This window comes from Lithobates pipiens, unplaced genomic scaffold (assembly GCF_037356315.1).
Source record: "Lithobates pipiens isolate NorthernLeopardFrog02 unplaced genomic scaffold, aLitPip1_a1.2 Scaffold_35, whole genome shotgun sequence".
In the NCBI taxonomy this organism is placed as follows: Eukaryota; Metazoa; Chordata; class Amphibia; order Anura; family Ranidae; genus Lithobates; species Lithobates pipiens.
The window spans coordinates 21069670-21088622 of NW_027507811.1; the positions used below are offsets into that span (position 1 = coordinate 21069670).

The window sequence follows — 18953 nt, forward strand, 5'->3', positions numbered from 1 at the left end:
CTATCAGTTTTATTCCTGATTTCCCTATCTTAAAGTGGCAGTAAACATAGAACAAAGAGAGAAAAAATAAACTCTCCCTGCAAGGTAAAAGGCATAATGTGCATTGCATACTAACACATTATGAAAGACTTACTTTGAAACAAAGCCCTCCAGTTGCGAACTGTCACTGCTGCAGAGGCTTCCATCTTCACTTGCTCTTTCTTCCAGGTTTGCAGGCTGTGGCCAGAAGGTCTCAGGTCAGAGCCCCAGCCAGCAGGTCTTGTTCCAGGAGTCAGGTCGGCTCCTATCGGGGTATCAGGAGAACCCCTATCCAGAGGCCAGGAGAGGGCTGTGCAGCTGGGCACTGCCACTAAAGGCTAAATGAGCCAAATGAACCAGGAGAGTTGGAAAGTACAGTCAGAGAGACTGGTAAGAACAGCAGCAGTGCTGCTGACAAAGCAGCCAGATGGATCCTATTTTCTTTTCAAATCTTTTATTTATATCAAGGACAAGGACACACGAAATACAACATCCATAAGAAATAGGCACACAAGCCATCATGGTATGCAATGAACTGAGAAAACCCCCGTAACCCATATGAGGTGTGCAAATATCATTAAAGAACATTTAGTCTCTGAGGCGTCCCCCAAGCTCACCTGGGGCCCTGGGTTTCACCAAAGCGAGAAAATATAACAATTTCTATGGGTCTCAACCATGCTGTAGTAGGAGGTATCTTTCAGCCCAGGGGCTTCCTGTACCACTGGATGGTTCCGCGAGTCTCGTTCCTTATTTTTGTGTAAAAGCAGAGCAGCCTAGGCTATGAGGTTCTCAATAGGATCCCCCACATCCAAGCTGCGTGCCACAGTTAGAAGAAGCAGAGAGGGAAAGGAAAAGAAAAAAAGGGAAGGAGGGAGAGCACGAAAGAGGGGGGGGAGGGGACGTCAGAGGGAGAGTAAGGGAGGGGGGGGGACCAGGGGCGCAGCCAATGCGTCCAGCTCTAGTCATGGGTGCAGGTCAGTACCTCCCGCCATCGAACACCCTCCAGTTCCAGTAACAAACTGTCCCAAAAGAGATGTTCTAATCCGACGGGTCATTCTCCAAAAGGGCCCGTCCTTCACCTGAGAAGATAAACATGTTCCAGGCGGACCATGTTTTGGTAAACTGTTCGCTTTGATGGCGGGCCGTTAGGATTAAATCTTCCATTTTTTTGATCTCCTCCACCTTCTTAAGCCACAAGCTAGTAGTTGGAGGTTGCGTAGACTTCCAGCACAAGGGGATGCAGGCTTTGGCCGCATCCAGTAAGTGGGGAATCAAGATGGATCCTATTTTCAGTGGATGTTGGAAACCCCTGCATGAGCAATTGATGTCTATATGAACTTTGGATTTTATGTAATAAAAATGGGCTTATACGCTTTAAAATACAGTTTGCTCTGTCCCAACTCGTTGGAAAAGCACCTATCACATGAGTGTAATCACCCCATTACCACAAAGGGGATACACAGATGACATGACACTGACATACTCTCTGAGCCACTGATGGGTATGACCTCTGTATCACTGATGATGAAGATAATAACTGGGAAATAATGGAGCTGAGCATGGGGAGCATAACCAAGATGGTAGCGATGGAAATATTCTATGTGGCATTTGTAGTGGCTCCTTGTATCCTTAGAATATTAGCTGGCACACATTTGGAACAGGACCTTCTGGGCTCTCGTGAACTCGACCTTCTGGGCTCTCGTGAACTCGACCTTCTGGACTCTCGTGAACTCGACCTTCTGGACTCTCGTGAACTCGACCTTCTGGACTCTCGTGAACTCGACCTTCTGGACTCTCGTGAACTCGACCTCCTGGATCCTCTGGCACAGGACCTCCTGGATCCTCTGGAACTGGACCCCTGGGCTCTCTATTGAACTGGACCCCCTGGGCTCTCTATGGAACTGGACCCCCTGGGCTCTCTATGGAACTGGACCCCCTGGGCTCTCTATGGAACTGGACCCCCTGGGCTCTCTATGGAACTGGACCCCCTGGGCTCTCTGAAACTGGACCTTCTAGACCATTGGTTATCAACCTGGGGGTCGGGACCCCCTCAAGTTTTGAATAATGATTTGACAGGGGTCACCGAATCCTGGGCTGTTTTTGAAGCCCCCACCGCTCTCTCAGCCTTTTTGTGGCTGCCCAGCAGGGCTGTCCCTGGAGCCCGCAGCCGCCCATTCAGTTCAGGGCATGGCTGAGGGCAGAGGCTAGAGGTCAGAGGACAGGTGAGAAATGTGAAGTGGGAGGGGTTGGAGGAGACCTTAGATCCTGATTTTGGCATAGATTTCACTGCTACGAGACACCACCAAGTCGGAGACACAGTGAAGCCAGAGACACTACCTGTGATTATAGTTGCCATTAAAAGTCCTCACTACAGTTCTCAGATCGGCAGATCACCTTGATCAAGAGCACCTAAGTTGGCTGATCAGAACTCCCCCCAGCACTGCCACTCATCCCTTCCCCCACCAAGGAGAAAGAGAAGGAATAAAAAGAGAATACATGGAAGGGAGAGGAAAAGAGGGGGAGGTACAAAGAAAAAATAAGAGAAAGAACAAGAAAGACATCTAGAGAGAGGGGTGGGGAAAAAAAATAAGAAATTGGGATAGAGAGATAAAAGGGAAATAAAAGAGAAGAGAACGAGTGGTACATCCTAAAATACTGTACAAGTGGAAGGGACTCAGGGAGCGCTAAGTGTCCGTGGGTTAGGGGCGCAAATTACTTGTCTTGCCTTGGGTGCTGACAACCCACACTATGAAAATAATTTTACTGTTAGGGGCCTCCAACACGTAAGGAAATTTTATCAAGGGGTCACGGCACTAGAAATGTCGAGAACCACTGCTCTATACTCTCACATATCACCAATAAAACACCAATGGAAGACTCTCTATGAACCGAGCACATTCCAATCACCAATCATCTAAAAATGATGTTCATTTGTAAAAAATGACTCAGAACAGAATATTGTAGAGTAGAGCTTTATTGTTTATTCTAGAAAATTGTATTACATCATTAACACACAATAAAGAACCTAAATTCAATCTTGCATAGCTGATTTAAAAAAAAAAATCGAATTGAAAAAAAATTACTATATATACTGGAGTATAAGCCAAGTTTTTCATCACATTTTCTTGTGCTTATACTCGAATCAAGCACTTCTCTGCAGCAGAGAACGTCATTTTGCGAACCAACTTTGGGGCCCCGTATCTCTGGGCCACTTGGTACTAGGGACCCCAAATTGGGTGTGCAAACCCAGTGGAACTAGAACTACACCAAGTGGCCCAGAGATACGGGGCCCCAAAGTTGGTTTGAAAATGTCATTCTCTGCTGCAGAAAAGTGCTTGAAATTTTCCGAACCGACTTTGGGGCCCCGTATCTCGGGGAATCCCAGCTTTGGATTTGTTGTAGTTCTAGTTCCACTGGGTTTGCACACCAAATTTGGGGTTCCTAGCACCAAGTGGCCTCGAGATACGGGGGCCTCAAATTGGGTCAATTGTGTCCATCTGCAGCAATGTCATTTTGGGACCCTTTGGGTCCAGAGACCCCAAATTGGCTGCAGCTAGGGGGCATCTAGGAACCCTTAACTACCGAGTTTGCTGTTCGGGGGACCTATGGCAGCAAATGGGCACAGTGAGGCATGCATATGGGCATTGTTGACCCTCTTTTCCACTTACAGTAGCTGCGCATTTCTCACCCTAGGCTTATACTCGAGTCAATACGTTTTCCCAGTTTTAGGACGTTCCCCCGTGTGAACTCTCTGGTGTCTAAGAAGTTTATATTTCTGAATGAAACCTTTCCCGCACTCTGAACATGAATAAGGACGCTCCCCCGTATGAAATCTCTGGTGAACACCAAGTTGGCCTTTATGAATGAAACCTTTCCCGCACTGTGAACATGAAAAAGGACGTTCCCCCGTGTGAACTCTCTGGTGAACAACAAGGTCACTTTTCAGATTGAAACCTTTCCCGCACTCTGAACATGAAAAAGGACGTTCCCCCGTGTGAATTCTCTGGTGAACAACAAGGTTGCCTTTTTGAATGAAACCTTTCCCACACTCCGAACATGAATAAGAACGTTCCCACGTGTGAATTCTCTGGTGAACAACAAGGTGGCTTTTGTGAATGAAACTTTTCCCGCACTGTGAACATGAAAAAGGACGTTCCCCTGTGTGAATTCTCTGGTGAGCAACAAGTGTGCATTTATGAATGAAACGTTTCCCACACTCCGAACATGAATAAGGACGCTCACCTGTGTGAGTTCTCTGATGTATAAGAAGGTTTCCTTTCTGAATGAAACCTTTACCACAGTGCGAACACGAGAATGGACGCTCACCAGTGTGAGTTCTTTGGTGAGCAACAAGGTCTACTTTCTGACTAAAACATCTCCCGCACTCTGAACATAAAAATGGACGCTCACCCGTGTGAATTCTGTGGTGTTTAAGAAGGTTCCCTTTGATAGTAAATTGTTTGCCACACTCTGAACAATGAAAAGTACGCACACTCTTATGACTTTTCTGGTGTGTAGGAGGCTCTCTGGTTCCTTTGGAAGAATTCCCAGACACTGTAGATGACAAGAAACGCTCTCCTGTGTGAGCTCCTTCATGGTTTAAGGAAGATTCTTCAGGATTAGATGGATCTGTTGATTTATCTGTACTGTGAGATTCAAAAATAATAGTATGTAGATCATCAGAAGATTCCTCAGGATCAGAGAAATCCCATGATCTCTCTATATGATAAGTTCTATGATGTATTATTTGTGTAATGCGATTCACTCCTTGAGAACGTTGTGTGGTGGGATTTTCTTTATATTCTGAAGATACGTTATTCGGGACATGGTGTCCACCTGTTGGAAATCAATGTTTAAATGTTATAATAATTCTTCCTGTCTTTCATTCAGAAGTCATATACAGTATGTTGGTCTAACACTCTACAGTATCCCAGAGCTCTGGCATGGAATTGGGTGCAACAATAACATAAAATATCAATACAAACCAGATAAAGATACAGCATCTCCACCTCATTTGTTGGGAACATGACGTTATATTGAGGAATGGAGATGGACCTTTCATATGGTGTACAGTATCTCCACCTCATTGGTTGGGAACATGACGTTATATTGAGGAATGGAGATGGACCTTTTATATGGTGTACAGTATCTCCTCCTCATTTGTTGGGAACATGACGTTATATTGAGGAATGGAGATGGACCTTTCATATGGTGTACAGTATCTCCACCTCATTGGTTGGGAATATGACGTTATATTGAGGGATGGAGATGGACCTTTCATATGGTGTACAGTATCTCCTCCTCATTTGTTGGGAACATGACGTTATATTGAGGGATGGAGATGGACCTTTCATATGGTGTACAGTATCTCCTCCTCATTTGTTGGGAACATGACGTTATATTGAGGGATGGAGATGGACCTTTCATATGGTGTACAGTATCTCCTCCTCATTTGTTGGGAACATGACGTTATATTGAGGAATGGAGATGGACCTTTCATATGGTGTACAGTATCTCCTCCTCATTTGTTGGGAACATGACGTTATATTGAGGGATGGAGATGAACCTTTCATATGGTGTACAGTATCTCCTCCTCATTTGTTGGGTACATGACGTTATATTGAGGGATGGAGATGAACCTTTCATATGGTGTACAGTATCTTCACGTTGCAACTATTTAAATTCATCTTTTATACTCAAAGAAGAAAAAAAGGAAATTGTGAACATTTCTGCATTTGGTGATTATTACTTACTTCTGTTGATATAAAGAGAAGATTCCTCCTGTTCACTTTTCATGGTCATCTCCTTCATAGACGGCTGATCTCCACTCACCAACGTCTCTTCTTCTTCTTTAACCTCAAGTTTGATTTCCTTTCCACATTTATCCTGAACCCCAAAACAAAAAATAAAATATCTGGAAAATTAAGTTCAATATTAAAAAAATATATATCTATAAGAAAGTTATCTCATAGTTTAGAATAACTTTTGAGTTGTATAGCTCAGTTATTTATACCTGATGATGGTGAGGGATGCTTTGATCTTCCTGTGTGGAATCCTGGGAATCCTGAAGACTATCCGCCTCCATAGACTGCTGAGCTCCACTCACCAGAGTCTCCTCTTCTTCCTTTTTAATCTCAGCTTTGAGGTCTTTCAATTTTTCACCCTAAACCCCAAAGATGACAGAATACATTTATAAAAAGGAACAAGAAGTTACTTTGAAGAATGTGGTTTAGAATTATTTTTAAATTTTAGTGGCACAGTCCCACCTACCTGATGATGGTGAGGGATGGTGTGATCCTCCTGTGTGGAATACAGAGGACGGGGACATCTCTCTGGTGGGTTCCCATTACTGGATCCATCTGTAGGAAAAACACACACTGACTGAATACATTGTTTCTATGTGTTTATCAGATGATGAGGGATCTAGGTGGACCCTCCGTACTGCTCTCTCCTTTACAATAAAGTCTCCTCTTACCCGGTGATGTGAGGGGCGGCTGATTGTCCATCATGACCAGAGGCGGCTCTAGGATTTGTGAGGCCTTAGGCAAAACTTACACATGAGGCCCCAATCACGCCCATAATGGGAAAAAAATTCAAGCAATAAAAATGGCTGCAAAAAGATGCACAGATCTAGCAAACAGTTCATCTGCACCACTTCCAGGGCACCCTCCTCACCCATCAGACATATGCAGCCATTAAAACATCTGGGGCCCAACAAGGTGGCAACCCCTCTAAGAATTTCCTGTGTCTTGGGAGAATGGGGAGGAGATGTCACTGAGCCATTCCATATCCGCAGAGGAAGTAGAGCGGGGGGGATCCCAGCACAGTGCAGGGGGAGCAAGAGTAGGGAAGGGAGACAGAGAGGAGAGGAGAGAGAGGGGAGGGGAAGAGAGAGATTGTGAGAGATAGGGGGTGGGAAAGAGAGAGAGGGGGAGGGGAGCAAGACATTGTGAGTGAGAGGGGGAGAGGGGGGTGAGAGAGGGGTAGATAAAGGGTGCACAAAAGGGGGAGAGAGTGGTGGAAAGAGGAGAGGAGGGGAGGGGGAGAGAGAGGGAGGAGAGAGAGAGAGGGGGAGGAGAGAAAGGGTGGGCAAAAGGGGGAGAGAGGGGGAAGAGGGAAGGTAGAGAGGGAAGGGAGGAGAGGGGGAGGGAGGGAAGAGAGGAGAGAGGGAGGGAAGAGAGGAGAGAGGGAGGGAAGAGAGGAGAGAGGGAGGAAAGGGAGGAGAGAGGGAGGAAAGGGAGGAGAGAGGGAGGGAGGGAAGGGAAGAGAGAGGGAGGGAGGGAAGGGAGGAGAGAGGGAGGGAGGAGAGAGGGAGGGAGGGAAGGGAGGAAGGAAGGGAAGGGAGGAAGGGAGAAAAGGGAGGAAGGGAGGGAGGAAGGAAGGGAGGGAGGGAAGGAAAGGGAAGGGGAGGGAAGAGGAGGGAAGAGGAGGGAAGGAAAGGGAAGGAAAGAGAAGGGGAGGGAAGGAAAGGGGAGGGAAGGGAAGGGAGGGAGGGGAAGGGAGGGAAGGAAGGAGAGAGGGAAGGGAGGAGAGAGAGAAGGGAGGGAGGAGAGAGAGAAGGGAGGGAGGAGAGAGAGAGAAGGGAGGAAAGGGAGGGAGGAGAGAGGGAGGAAAGGGAGGGAGGAGAGAGGGAGGAAAGGGAGGGAGGAGAGAGGGAGGAAAGGGAGGGGGAAGAGAGGGAAGGAAGAGAGAGAGGGAAGGAGAGAGGGAAGGAGAGAGAGCGAGGGAAGGGGGAAGAGAGGGAGGGAAGGGAGGAGAGAGGAAGGGAGGAGAAAGGAAGGGAGGGGGGAGGGGGAGGGGGGAGGGAGAGAGGAAGGGAGGGGGGAGGGAAGGAAGGGAGAGAGAGAGAAGGAAGGAAGGAAGGGAAGGGAGAGAGGGACGGAAGGGAAGGGAGAGAGGGACGGAAGGGAAGGGAGAGAGGGACGGAAGGGAAGGGAGAGAGGGACGGAAGGGAAGAGACAGAGAGAGGGACGGAAGGGAAGAGACAGAGAGAGGGACGGAAGGGAAGGGACAGAGAGAGGGAAGGAAGGGAAGGGACAGAGAGAGGGAAGGAAGGGAAGGGGGACAGAGAGAGGGAAGGAAGGGAGGGGAGAGGGAAGGAAGGGAGGGGAGAGAGGGAGGTAAGGAAGGGAGAGAGAGAGGGAGGTAAGGAAGGGAGAGAGAGAGGGAAGGAAGGGGAGAGAGGGAGGGAAGGGAGAGAGGGAGGGAAGGTAGATAGAGAGGGAAGCAAGGGAGAAGAGAGGGAAGGGGAGGGAGGAAGAGAGAGGAGAGAGGGAGGGAAGGGAGAGTGGGAGGGAGAGAGGGAGGGAAGGGAAGGGGGGATAGAGGGAAGGGAGAGAGGGAGGGAAGGGAGAGAAGGAGGGGAGAGAGCGAGGGAGGGGAGAGAGCGAGGGAAGGGAGAGAGCGAGGGAAGGGAGAGAAGGAAGAGAAGGGAGGGAAGGGAGAGAAGGGAGGGAAGGGAGAGAAGGGAGAGAGAGAGGGGTGGGAAGGGGTAAGGGACAGAGAGAGAGTTGTGGGAAGGGGTAAGAGAGAGGAGTGTGGTGAGAGAGGGGGAGGGAGAGGGGGGTAAGAGAAAGAGGGGGAGAGAGGGGGGTAAGAGAAAGAGGGGGAGAGAGGGGGTAAGAGAAAGAGGGGGAGAGAGGGGGTAAGAGAGAGAGGGGGAAGTGAGAAAGAGGGGGTGAGGGAAAGGGGGTGAGAGAGATCTAGAGATCTGTCCCTGTCTGTAGCCCCTGGGGGGGCAAAGAGCAGGGAGAAGCTGTAGAGTGCTAGGGGGTGGGGACCGGGAGAGTGCTGGGGGGTGGGGACTGGAGAGTGCTGGGGGGTGCTGGGGGCCAGAGAATGCTGGGGGGCAGAGAGTGCAGGGGGCCAGAAAATGCTCGGGTGGGGGGCGGAGAGTGCTGGGGGCCAGAGAATGCTCGGGGTGGGGGGTGGAGAGTGCTGGGGGCCAGAGAATGCTCGGGGTGGGGGGCGGAGAGTGCTGGGGGCCAGAGAATGCTCAGGGGTGGGGGGCGGAGAGTGCTGGGGGCCAGAGAGTACTGGGGGGTGGGGGGCAGAGAGTGCTGGGGGTGGGGGCAGAGAGTGCTGGGGGCCAGAGAGTGCTGGGGGGTGGGGGCCAGAGATTGCTGGGGGGTGGGAGGCGGGGAGTGCTGGGGGCCAGAGAGTACTGGGGGGTGGAGAGTGCTGGGGGTGGGGGCCAGAGATTACTGGGGGTGGGGGCAGAGAGTGCTGGGGGCCAGAGAGTGCTGGGGGGTGGGGACCAGAGATTGCTGGGGGGTGGGGGGCGGGGAGTGCTGGGGGGTGGGGGCGGGGAGTACTGGGGGGTGGGGGGGGAGAGTGCTGGGGGCCAGAGAGTGCTGGGGGGGTGGGGGCCGGAGAGTGCTGGGGGTGGAGGGTGGAGAGTGCTGGGGGTGGAAGGTGGAGAGTGCTGGGGGTGGAAGGTGGAGAGTGCTGGGGGTGGAAGGTGGAGAGTGCTGGGGGCAAGACAGAGCTAGGGGGTGTGGGGTGGAGAGTGCTGGGAGCCAGAGAGAGCCGCAGGGGGTGTAGGGTGGAGAGTGCTGGGGGCCAGATAGTGCTAAGGGTGGGGGGTGAAGAGTGCTGGGGGGGAGCTTGAGAGGGGAGGCAGAAAGAATTGGAGAGCAGGGGGTGCTGGCGAAATGGGGGTGGAGCCAGGGAGGACAAGAATGGGCTGGAGAGCAGGAGGGGAGGAGCCAGGGAGGGGCTGAAGAGCAGGAGGCGTGGAGAAAGGGAGCACAAGAAGGGGCGGAGCCAGTGAGCACAAGGAGGGGCTGGAGAGCAGGAGGGGCGGAGCCAGGGAGCAAAGGGAGGGGCTGAAGAGCAGGATGCGTGGAGAAAGGGAGTACAAGAAGGGGCGGAGCCAGGGAGCACAAGGAGGGGCTGGAGAGCAGGAGGGGTGCAGCCAGTGAGCACACGGAGGGGCTGGAGAGCAGGAGGGGCGGGGCCAAAGAGCGCACGGAGGGGCGGGGCCAGGGATCGCACGGAGGGGCGGGGCCAGGGAGCACACAGAGGGGCGGAGCCAGGGAGTACAAGGAGGGGCCGGAGAGTACGGGGGATGCAGAAAAAGTTAGATAGGAGTGGTGGAGAGACTGCACATAGATAGTGGAATTGATTTTTTCATATTCCTCCATGCAACCGCTGAATGATCACCTCTCCTCCCTGCAGACATTCAGCGGCTGTATGGAGTAATATGGAAAAATCAATTCCACTATCTATGTGCAGTCTCCCCACCGCTCCTCCTATTCAGGCACACAGGGAAGGCTGCACGGCACGGGCACTCACCTTTCCTCTGGTCGGCAGCATAAGAGTTCCTCCCTCTTCACACTCATGGTGGGACTATCCAGCTGGGTGGTTTTTCAGCAACCCCCCCCAGCCCAGAACCAAATAGGAGGCAGGTGGGGAGGAGAGGTCTGGTGAGCGGCACAAGAGAGAAGCTCAGGTGAGGGTCCCACATGGATATGCCGCCCTAATGCCGTCTGTCATCCAGCCACTGCGCCACCTAGAGGACTCTACTGTCCCGCTCCCCGCACTTGCTGCCACCGCATTGATCACAGGCAAATTAGTCGATTGCGAGGCCCCTGAGACTGCGGGGCCTTAGGCAATGGCCTAATTTGCCTAATTAGAGAGCCGCCTCTGATCATGACGTCCTTGTAGAGATCCTTGTGTCCTTCTAAATACTCCCACTCCTCCATGGAGAGAATAGACAGTGACATCCTGACACCTTATAGGAACCTGACACACACAATGATACAGTCACCATCCATACACATCCCTTGTCTGTTACTGGATAATGTCCCAGAATTCCCGGCACCGCTCACCTCTCCTGTCAGCAGACCAATGATCTTTTTGGTGTGTGATGGGTGATGTCCTGTGAAGACGGCTACTCGTGTTCATGGATCTCCAGATGTTTCCTTCACTATTTTATAATTTGGTGTATAGAGAGAAAGTAATCATCAATGAATTAAAACAATGTTTTAACTATAGAGATATGGATGAAGTCACGTGACCCTCCCAGAATCCTCCTCACCTCCTACTGATCTAAATAGGACACTCTTCTTTGTCGATAGACAATAAATTGAGAATTATTTGGACTATACCAGGATGTGTAATGTCTATACTAGTGATGACCTCAAGATTCAGTCCAAAAACCGGAGTTAGACTTACCGGTAACTCTTTTTCTAGGAGTCTTCCAGGACAGCCTTTGAGATATAGGGCTCCTCCCTCCGGGACAGGAAACACGTCAAGCCAATTAAATAAAAGGTGTGGTCCTCCAGGCCCTCCTCAGTTTTACTCCAAGAACCGCCGGGAGGCTCTGAAAGACATAACACACTAACAATCACGTTAATACACATCCTCACCACTTAGTCCAATTTAAACAACTTTGGGTGGGAAGCCAGGCTGTCCTGGAAGACTCCTAGAAAAAGAGTTACCGGTAAGTCTAACTCCGGTTTTCTCATATCGTCTTCCAGGACAGCCTTTGAGATGATAAGCAAGGAGCTCACCTTGTCAGGGCGGGACCACTGCCTGGAGGACCTTACGTCCAAAAGTCTGTTCTTTATCAGACCATAAATCCAGACGGTAATGTCTTGCAAACGTTGAGTAGCTGGACCACGTTGCTGCTTTGCAGATCTCCTCCGGAGAGGCTCCAGCCCTCTCTGCCCACGATGTGGAAACCGCCCTTGTAGAGTGTGCCTTAACTAAGGGTGCCTGCTTCCCCTCTAACTCATAGGCTTTAACTATCGCCATCCGTATCTACCTGGCGATAGACGCTTTGGACGCCTTGCAGCCCTTGCGGGCGCCCGAAAAATTAACAAAAAGTGAGTCTGACTTCCTGAAGACCCTAGTGGCTTCTAGAAAAATTAATAGACTTCTCCTGACGTCTAACAAACTTAAAGATCTCGCCTCGTCCTCGTCTGAGGTTGAGAAAAAAGTTGGCAAAATAATATCCTGTGTCCTATGAAGAGTGGACACCACTTTAGGAAGAAAACTAGGGTCAGTCTTAAGTACTACCCTGTCCTCTAAGATTAACAAAAATGGCTCTCTGACCGAGAGTGCCTGCCGATCACTGACCCTTCTAGCTGACGTGATCGCTATCAAAAACACAGTCTTTAGTACCATCCACTTAAGTGATGCTCCCTCTAATGGTTCAAATGGGTCTTGGGTCAAAGCCCTAAGAACCAAGGCCAAATCCCAGGTAGGACAGGTCTTCATTCTGACAGGCCTGGATCTAGACAGAGCCTTGAAGAAGTTCCTGACAAATGGATTCTGCTGAAGGGAGGACTGAAGGAAAACGCTTAAGGCCGCCACCTGTACCTTTAGAGTGCTGATAGATAGGCCCAGCTCTACCCCTGCTTGTAGAAAGTCCAGGACTGCCGGGACCCCGGGGCTTGCAATTCCCTGTTCTCGCAACCAGGAATTAAACCTCTTTCCTACCTTGGCGTAAATTGCCCTAGCAACTGGTTTACGACATTCTAACAAGGTCATAATCACTCTTTCTGAGAAACCTTGTGACCTTAAGATTTGTTCCTCAGATACCAGGCCGCAAGCTTGAGCCTCTCTATCTGAGGACACCGGATCGGCCCCTGGGAAAGTAAATCCTCCCTGACTGGTAGCAACAGCGGAGGATGGACGGCCAATCTCTTTATGCTGGCAAACCAGGGTCTCCTTGGCCAAAAAGGAGCTACTAAAATGAGGTCCGTAGTCTCCGAACGGAACTTCTGCAGGACCTCCGCCACCATCCTTACGGGAGGAAAGACATAACACAGGCCGAACAGCCATGGATTGGCAAGGGCGTCTATCCCCCTGGCCCGATCCTGTGGGTGAACCGAAAAAAAGTGCGTCACCTTCCTGTTGCCTTCTGTTGCAAATAGGTCTATTTCTGGCCTTCCCCAGCATGACACAATCTCCTCGAACACTTCCTTGTTGAGGGACCACTCGTCCTGACCTCTCTTCTGGCGACTGAGAAAGTCAGCCAGTAAATTCCCTTTAGGTGAATGGCTGATATTGCGGACAAGTTCTTCTCTGCCCAGCAGAAGCTTCTGTCCGCAATTACCTGGAGTGCAGGGCTTTTGGTTCCCCCTTGCTTGTCCAGGTAGGCTACTGCTGCCACATTGTCTGAGCGAACTTGCAGATCCCTGCCATGTAACTGGGACTGGAAGGTTTCTATAGCCTTCCAAACTGCCAGAAGTTCCTTCTGGTTTGAGGAACGACCTGTCTCTAGGTTCGACCAGGAACCCTGGGCTAAGCTTCCCTCTAGGTGGGCACCCCAACCCAGCGTACTGGCATCGGTCGTGACCACCACCGTAGCTTGTGGGGACCAGGGGAGACCCCTGTCTAGGTTGACCTGGGCCCGCCACCACCAAAGAGACCTCCTGACTGCCGAGGATAGGGGCATAACCTGATCCAGGCTCTCCTGCCTGCCATCCCAATAACGGAGCATGAGTCTCTGTAAAGGGCGCTGATGATGCCTTGCCCAGACCACCGCTGGAAAGCATGATGTCATCAACCCCAGGACTCTCATAACCTCCCTGATCTGGGCTTCCCGACCAGATTGAAGCTGGGCTACTGCCTGCTCTAGCTTGCAGATCTTCTCCTCCAGAAGGAATACCCTCATTTCCATCGAAGAAATCCTGTATCCTAAATACAGGACCTCCTGTGAGGGGGTCAGCTGGGATTTTTCCTGGTTTATCAGCCACCCCAGTGAGCGCAGAAAAACCAAGGCCTCCTGTATGTCCCTCTGCAGCTGTTGGGCCGACTGGGCTATGAACAGTAGATCGTCCAGATATGGGATCACTGTTATAGCCTTGAGCCTTAATGGGGCCAGTGCCTCTGCCAGAACCTTTATAAAGATTCTTGGTGAGGCTGAAAGCCCGAAGGGGAGAGCTCGAGACTGGAGGTGTAACACACCCGTGTTCAACCTCACCGCCAACCTGAGAAATCTCTGAGATTCCAGATGAATCGGGATATGCCAATATGCATCCCTGAGATCCACTGTGGCCATGTGACAGCCCTGAAACAGGAACTTGGTTACCGAGAAGATTGACCCCATCCGGAACCGCTTGTATTTTATGAATCTGTTTAGGGGGCGGAGATTCAGTATTAACCTGAACTTTCCCGAAGGTTACTTTACCACAAATACGTGGGAGTAAACCCCCAAGCCTCGCTCCTCTTGAGGCACCTGCGCCATTCCTTCTTGGTCCACCAGATCCCCCAGAAGAAGAGCCAAAGCCTCTGCTTTCTCTTGGTCCCTTGGTAACCTTGTTACTTGAAAATTTGGGAGGGGAACTGAACCAAACTCCAACCTGTAGCCGTTCCTTATTATATCTCGAATGAACGGACTTTCGGTTGAAGCTTCCCAGTGTGGGAGGAACTTCCCCAGTCTTCCTCCCACCGGGACGCAGGAGTCACTGTGTTTTAGGGGAGGGTTGAGGAGGACTGAATAAGATTCCTCCTTTGCCCCTTCCCTTGCCAATGCTTTTTGGGGCGAACCTCCCATTCCTGTAGGTTCTGCTGCCTGGGGCTTCAAAAAAGGCGCTTCCCTTCTGGTCTCTTTTTCCTTTCTGGGGAAGCTTTCTTCCTATCCTGCGTGCGCTCTAACGCCTCTTGCAGGTCGGGCCCGAACAAATGGTCCCCTGAAAAGGGTAATCCACATAACCTCAATTTTGAAGCGGTGTCTCCTGACCAGGTTTTAAGCCAAACGGCCCTTCTGGCAACGTTCACTAGTGCTGCAGATCTAGCAGCCAGTTTGACTGATTCTGCAGAGGCATCAGCTAAAAAGCCCACAGCCTTGAACAGTAGCGGAAAGGACTTCAACAGCTGCTGCCTAGAAGTACCCGCAGAAATATGCGATTGTAACTGTGTAAGCCAACACTCCAAGTTTCTGGCCACACAGGTAGCTGCTAGGGCTGGTTTAAGCCCGCTGGAAGAGGCATCCTCAGGCTCTCTTAAGCAGCACATCTCCCCTCTTATCCGTAGGATTCCTGAGTGAACCCATATCATCAAAGGCCAAATCTGTCTTCTTAGAGACCTTAGCCAAGGGAGCATCTAATTTGGGAACCTTGTTCCAGGGATGCACCGCATCCAACTCAAAAGGGAACCTCCTTTTAAGGCTACTTGAAAAAAATTGCCTTTTTTCCGATTGTTCCCACTCCAGCAGAATCGCCTCCACTAGCGACCTATGGACGGGGAATACCCTGTCTTTCATTACAATCGACCCTTGATACATCATGTCGTGTTTTGAAAGCTGGACCTGTTGACCAAAGTGTCATATATAGCCTTGAGGAGGTCACCCACCTCACAGCCCTGGGTAAAGAGACAGAGGGACCCTGCACCCTATCCATCATGCTTTTAAATGACTGGAAAGTGGATGCAATTTCATCCTTTACGGATGTTAAAACATTGTGACAAGCTGCCACCGAGTCCTCTTTCACCAGGCTACTGACACAATCCGGGCAAGCGGCTTCCCCCAACCGGTGCCTAACTTAGCCCCACACACGGCACATTTCCTTCTGGGCAAAGGTATCTGGGCTCTGTCCTGTTTAACCTACCAACAAAGAAAAACAGGGTCCCATTAAAATACCACCCCTGACCACACCACTGTGCTTCTAGGGTCCGCCTAGGAAGTGCCCCCCTCACCAGCAGGTTCTCCACCCCGGGAAGGTACTATAGGTCAGAGTGACCCCCCACCCCCCAGTGTAAGTCCTGGTCTGCCCTCACCAAGCTTACCTGAGAGGTACTGGAGCCTGTTGAACCGGAGTCCACCTGCACAACTGCACTCTCCATGGTTCCTGTGTCTCACTCAGTCTCTCTGAGCCTTCACACCGCTCCAGGCAACCCTGTAGTCACACCGCCACGCCCAAAGGACTGGAAAAGCCCAAAGGTCCTGCGGCGCCCCCTGATGACGCGAATCCAGCAGAAGTGCGTCTCTCCCACTTCCGTACGGCAGAACGCAAAGTCTCCGCCCCGACGCCGTGCGTTCCTTACGAACGCACCGCTCACAGTACCCGGACGCCGGTCGGTGGAACGAACGTCTCCCGCCGCCATCCGACCGACAGGTACTAGCGGTTAGCGCTCCGAGGGGGAGATTGCCGCGCATCGGGGTCCCGTTCTCTCCGAACGTTTTAAATGGCAGCGGGGACTGAAAGCTACCCTCTCCTCCCTTCGTACGGACCGAGGGGTGCTAAGGGTCAGGTCCATCAAGGTGCTCTCCCCAGGCAAAACCCCTGAGAAGGAGCTCCCCTTACCAGTTCCAAACGTGCTCCTTCCCTTCCGGCAGGAAACACAAAAACTGAGGAGGGCCTGGAGGACCACACCTTTTATTTAATTGGCTTGACGTGTTTCCTGTCCCGGAGGGAGGAGCCCTATATCTCAAAGGCTGTCCTGGAAGACGATATGAGAAAAAAAGTTTGGACCAAACCTTCACTGTTTGGATGAACAACCGAACATTTACCCTTTTGGCGGGAGAAGATCATGTATAATAACGGCATTACTTCTGCTATTATACATGAAAACTTCCTGTTGTGAATGGTTGTTAAGGACACCAGTGGGTGCAAACATCACAGAGTCCTTAAAGTGGTTGTACAGCCTTTACAACCACGTTCACCCACAAGTAAGCCTAGATTAAGGCTTACTTGTATGTGCTGTAAATATCTCCTAAACCTCCACGATTTAGCAGTATTTTCTACTGTTCATGCGTTGATGAATTTGGCACATGTGCACTATAGAAAGGGCACGCTGTGCCGTTTCTAGATGGGGTCATGCCGTGACTGGAGGCTCCCACATGCATGCGACATCAGGAGACTCCGGCCAGTCACAGAGCCAGAGTCCATGGCCCCAAAAGGAAGAGGGGTGAAGAATGGACGCTTCCAGCCAGAGAGGAAATCGGGGACATCGCAGGCTTCGGTTTCAGGTAAGTGACACATAATGGGCTACTATGTGATGCAGAGTAGCCCATTATGCTTTACCTTTGCAGGGAAGCAAAGAGGAAGTAAAACCCATCTTGATTTACTTCCTCTAACCAATGACATCAACACCCTATTCACTTACATGGCAGAGAATCCCCAGCCATGTGAGCAAAGGGGTGGGGATAGCTTAAAGAAATGGCATGGGGTTCCCCTCCTAATTCATCCCAGGCCCATCAGGCTCACATTTGACTGTGTCTGGCTGTGCCCATGCAGCCATTGTGTCTGCATTTACCTTTATAGGCTTCCTGTGTGCCATTTGAGGTGGATGCAGGTGAAGTAACAAACGCTGCCTGCCAGTACCAGGACAGGGTCGCCCAGTTCCCAGGCAAAGGATCCAGAATTGTGCCCATCGCCCGCACTGTAATACATGCTATACAATGGGTGTACCACCCTGCATCCATTCTTTGCCCCCTTGCTTTGCTGCACCTGGGGCAGCTTCCCCTTGTGCCCACCCGTTGTCCCGGCTCTGTTACCTCCGTGCCCGTGCAGAAAAAAAAAATGGGTGAGGTCCTGACAAAACTTATAGTAGACCACTCAGATCTGGTATAGATTTTAAGAGGGAACCCCACACAAAAAAAAAAAAAATCACAAAAAAAGAGCAAGGCCCCTGGAAAAAATAAAACATACTGGACCCTTATCTGATCATACAGTCTGGCTGGCCAGGAAAGGAAGAGTACGAGCGTGCAACCCTCCTCCTGAATCATACCAGGCCACATGCCCTGGACATGAGTTAGTGCCTTGCCAAAGGGAGGACCCTTTGAATGAAGCGTTAAGAGTGACCCCGTGCAGAAAAAAAAAAATGTGTGAGGTCCTGACAAAACTTATACCAGATCACTCAGTTCTGGTGTAGATTTTAAGAGGGAACACCACACAAAAATCACAAAAAAAAGCAAGGCCCCTGAAAAAAAACATACTGGACCCTCATCTGATCATACAGCCTGGCTGGCCAGGACAGGAGGAGGACAAGCATACACCCCCTCCTGAATCATAGCAGGGCACATGCCCTCGACATAAGTGAGTGCCTTTCCAAAAGGGGGGACTCTCCGGCAAAGTACCTTATTCCCATGTTGATCAGGATAAGGGCGCCTTCCCCACAACCCTGGCCTGGTGATTGTGGGGGTCTGTAGCTGGGGGGGGGCTTAATGGAATCTTGAAGTCCCCTTTAACAATAAGGGGGAACCCAGATACCAGATCCCTCATGTGAACAATTAAAGGGTACATAATATCCCTACTCATTCACAAAAAAGTAATGTGTAAACAAGCCACAGTTTTTACCAAGTCCTTTAGTTGAAAAAAAAATAAAAATGCCCCATAATGTCCATCCGCCATCAATCACATCACCCAGTGATATAGAGAAGGGCTCTTCAACCTTTTTCAAGTCAAGGCACCCTTTAGAATTGCCACAATCTCCAGGCACTCCAGTCTGAGGGCTCGTTGTAACAAGAAGGTGCGTTTGAGCCGGTGGGTTTTTGTCACATTCTTTTTGTATTAGGCTGCTCAATGCTCGCAAAAAAGGTGCTGCCATGATTTTTAAATTGCGCCACCAAAATACATGGTCCTAGCACAAAACCCCCTCTGCTAGACACAAATCCCCCTCCTAACGCATACCCCTCTCCCTAAATCCCCCCTTCTAGCACAACAGGCAGTGCTTTACAATATATATATATATATATATATATATATATATATATATATATATATATAATATATATATATATATATATATATAAAGCACTGCCTAAACTGACAACGCTATACAAATAACTGTAATAAATAAATAGTAAAATAAATGTACCTCAAGATCCAATAATATCTGTACGCTATTTCCTAACAAATCACCTCTCCTATGAAACTTCCTGTCTTTACCATACAACACTTCCTGTCTGTACATAACATCACTTCCTTCTTTGCGTTCCACGCTCAGGAGTGAGATCGGCATCTAGTGGACAATTTAAATAC

General features: G+C 50.3%; 2 protein-coding genes across 2 annotated transcripts in view; both read right to left on the reverse strand.

Moving 5' to 3' along the window:
• Positions 1 to 2976: 2976 nt before the first annotated feature.
• Positions 2977 to 18953, reverse strand: part of LOC143955200 (uncharacterized) — a 59993-nt gene continuing 44016 nt past the window's right edge. The window contains 1 exon segment of the mRNA XM_077465288.1: positions 2977 to 4461. Coding sequence (XP_077321414.1) covers positions 3725 to 4461 — 737 coding nt within the window. The 3' untranslated portion in view covers positions 2977 to 3724.
• LOC143956377 (uncharacterized) lies at positions 5797 to 18888 on the reverse strand. The gene is made up of 5 exons (XM_077466597.1): positions 18790 to 18888; positions 10851 to 10948; positions 6289 to 6377; positions 6032 to 6181; positions 5797 to 5932 (listed from the first exon to the last, which is right to left on the reverse strand). The coding sequence occupies exons 2-5, from the start codon at positions 10924 to 10926 to the stop codon at positions 5900 to 5902; spliced, it is 348 nt and encodes a 115-aa protein (XP_077322723.1). The 5' UTR covers positions 10927 to 10948; positions 18790 to 18888; the 3' UTR covers positions 5797 to 5899.

What these genes read in the sequence shown, in the direction of transcription:
- LOC143956377 (XM_077466597.1), bottom strand. Translation starts at nt 10,926, where the DNA reads ATGAACACGAGTAGCCGTCTTCACAGGACATCACCCATCACACACCAA. An exon ending in TTGGTCTGCTGACAGGAGAG is followed by an intron (nt 6,378 to 10,850) that starts GTGAGCGGTGCC and finishes TTTTTCCTACAG; the next exon opens with ATGGATCCAGTAATGGGAAC. An exon ending in GCATCCCTCACCATCATCAG is followed by an intron (nt 5,933 to 6,031) that starts GTATAAATAACT and finishes TTAATTTTCCAG; the next exon opens with ATATTTTATTTTTTGTTTTG.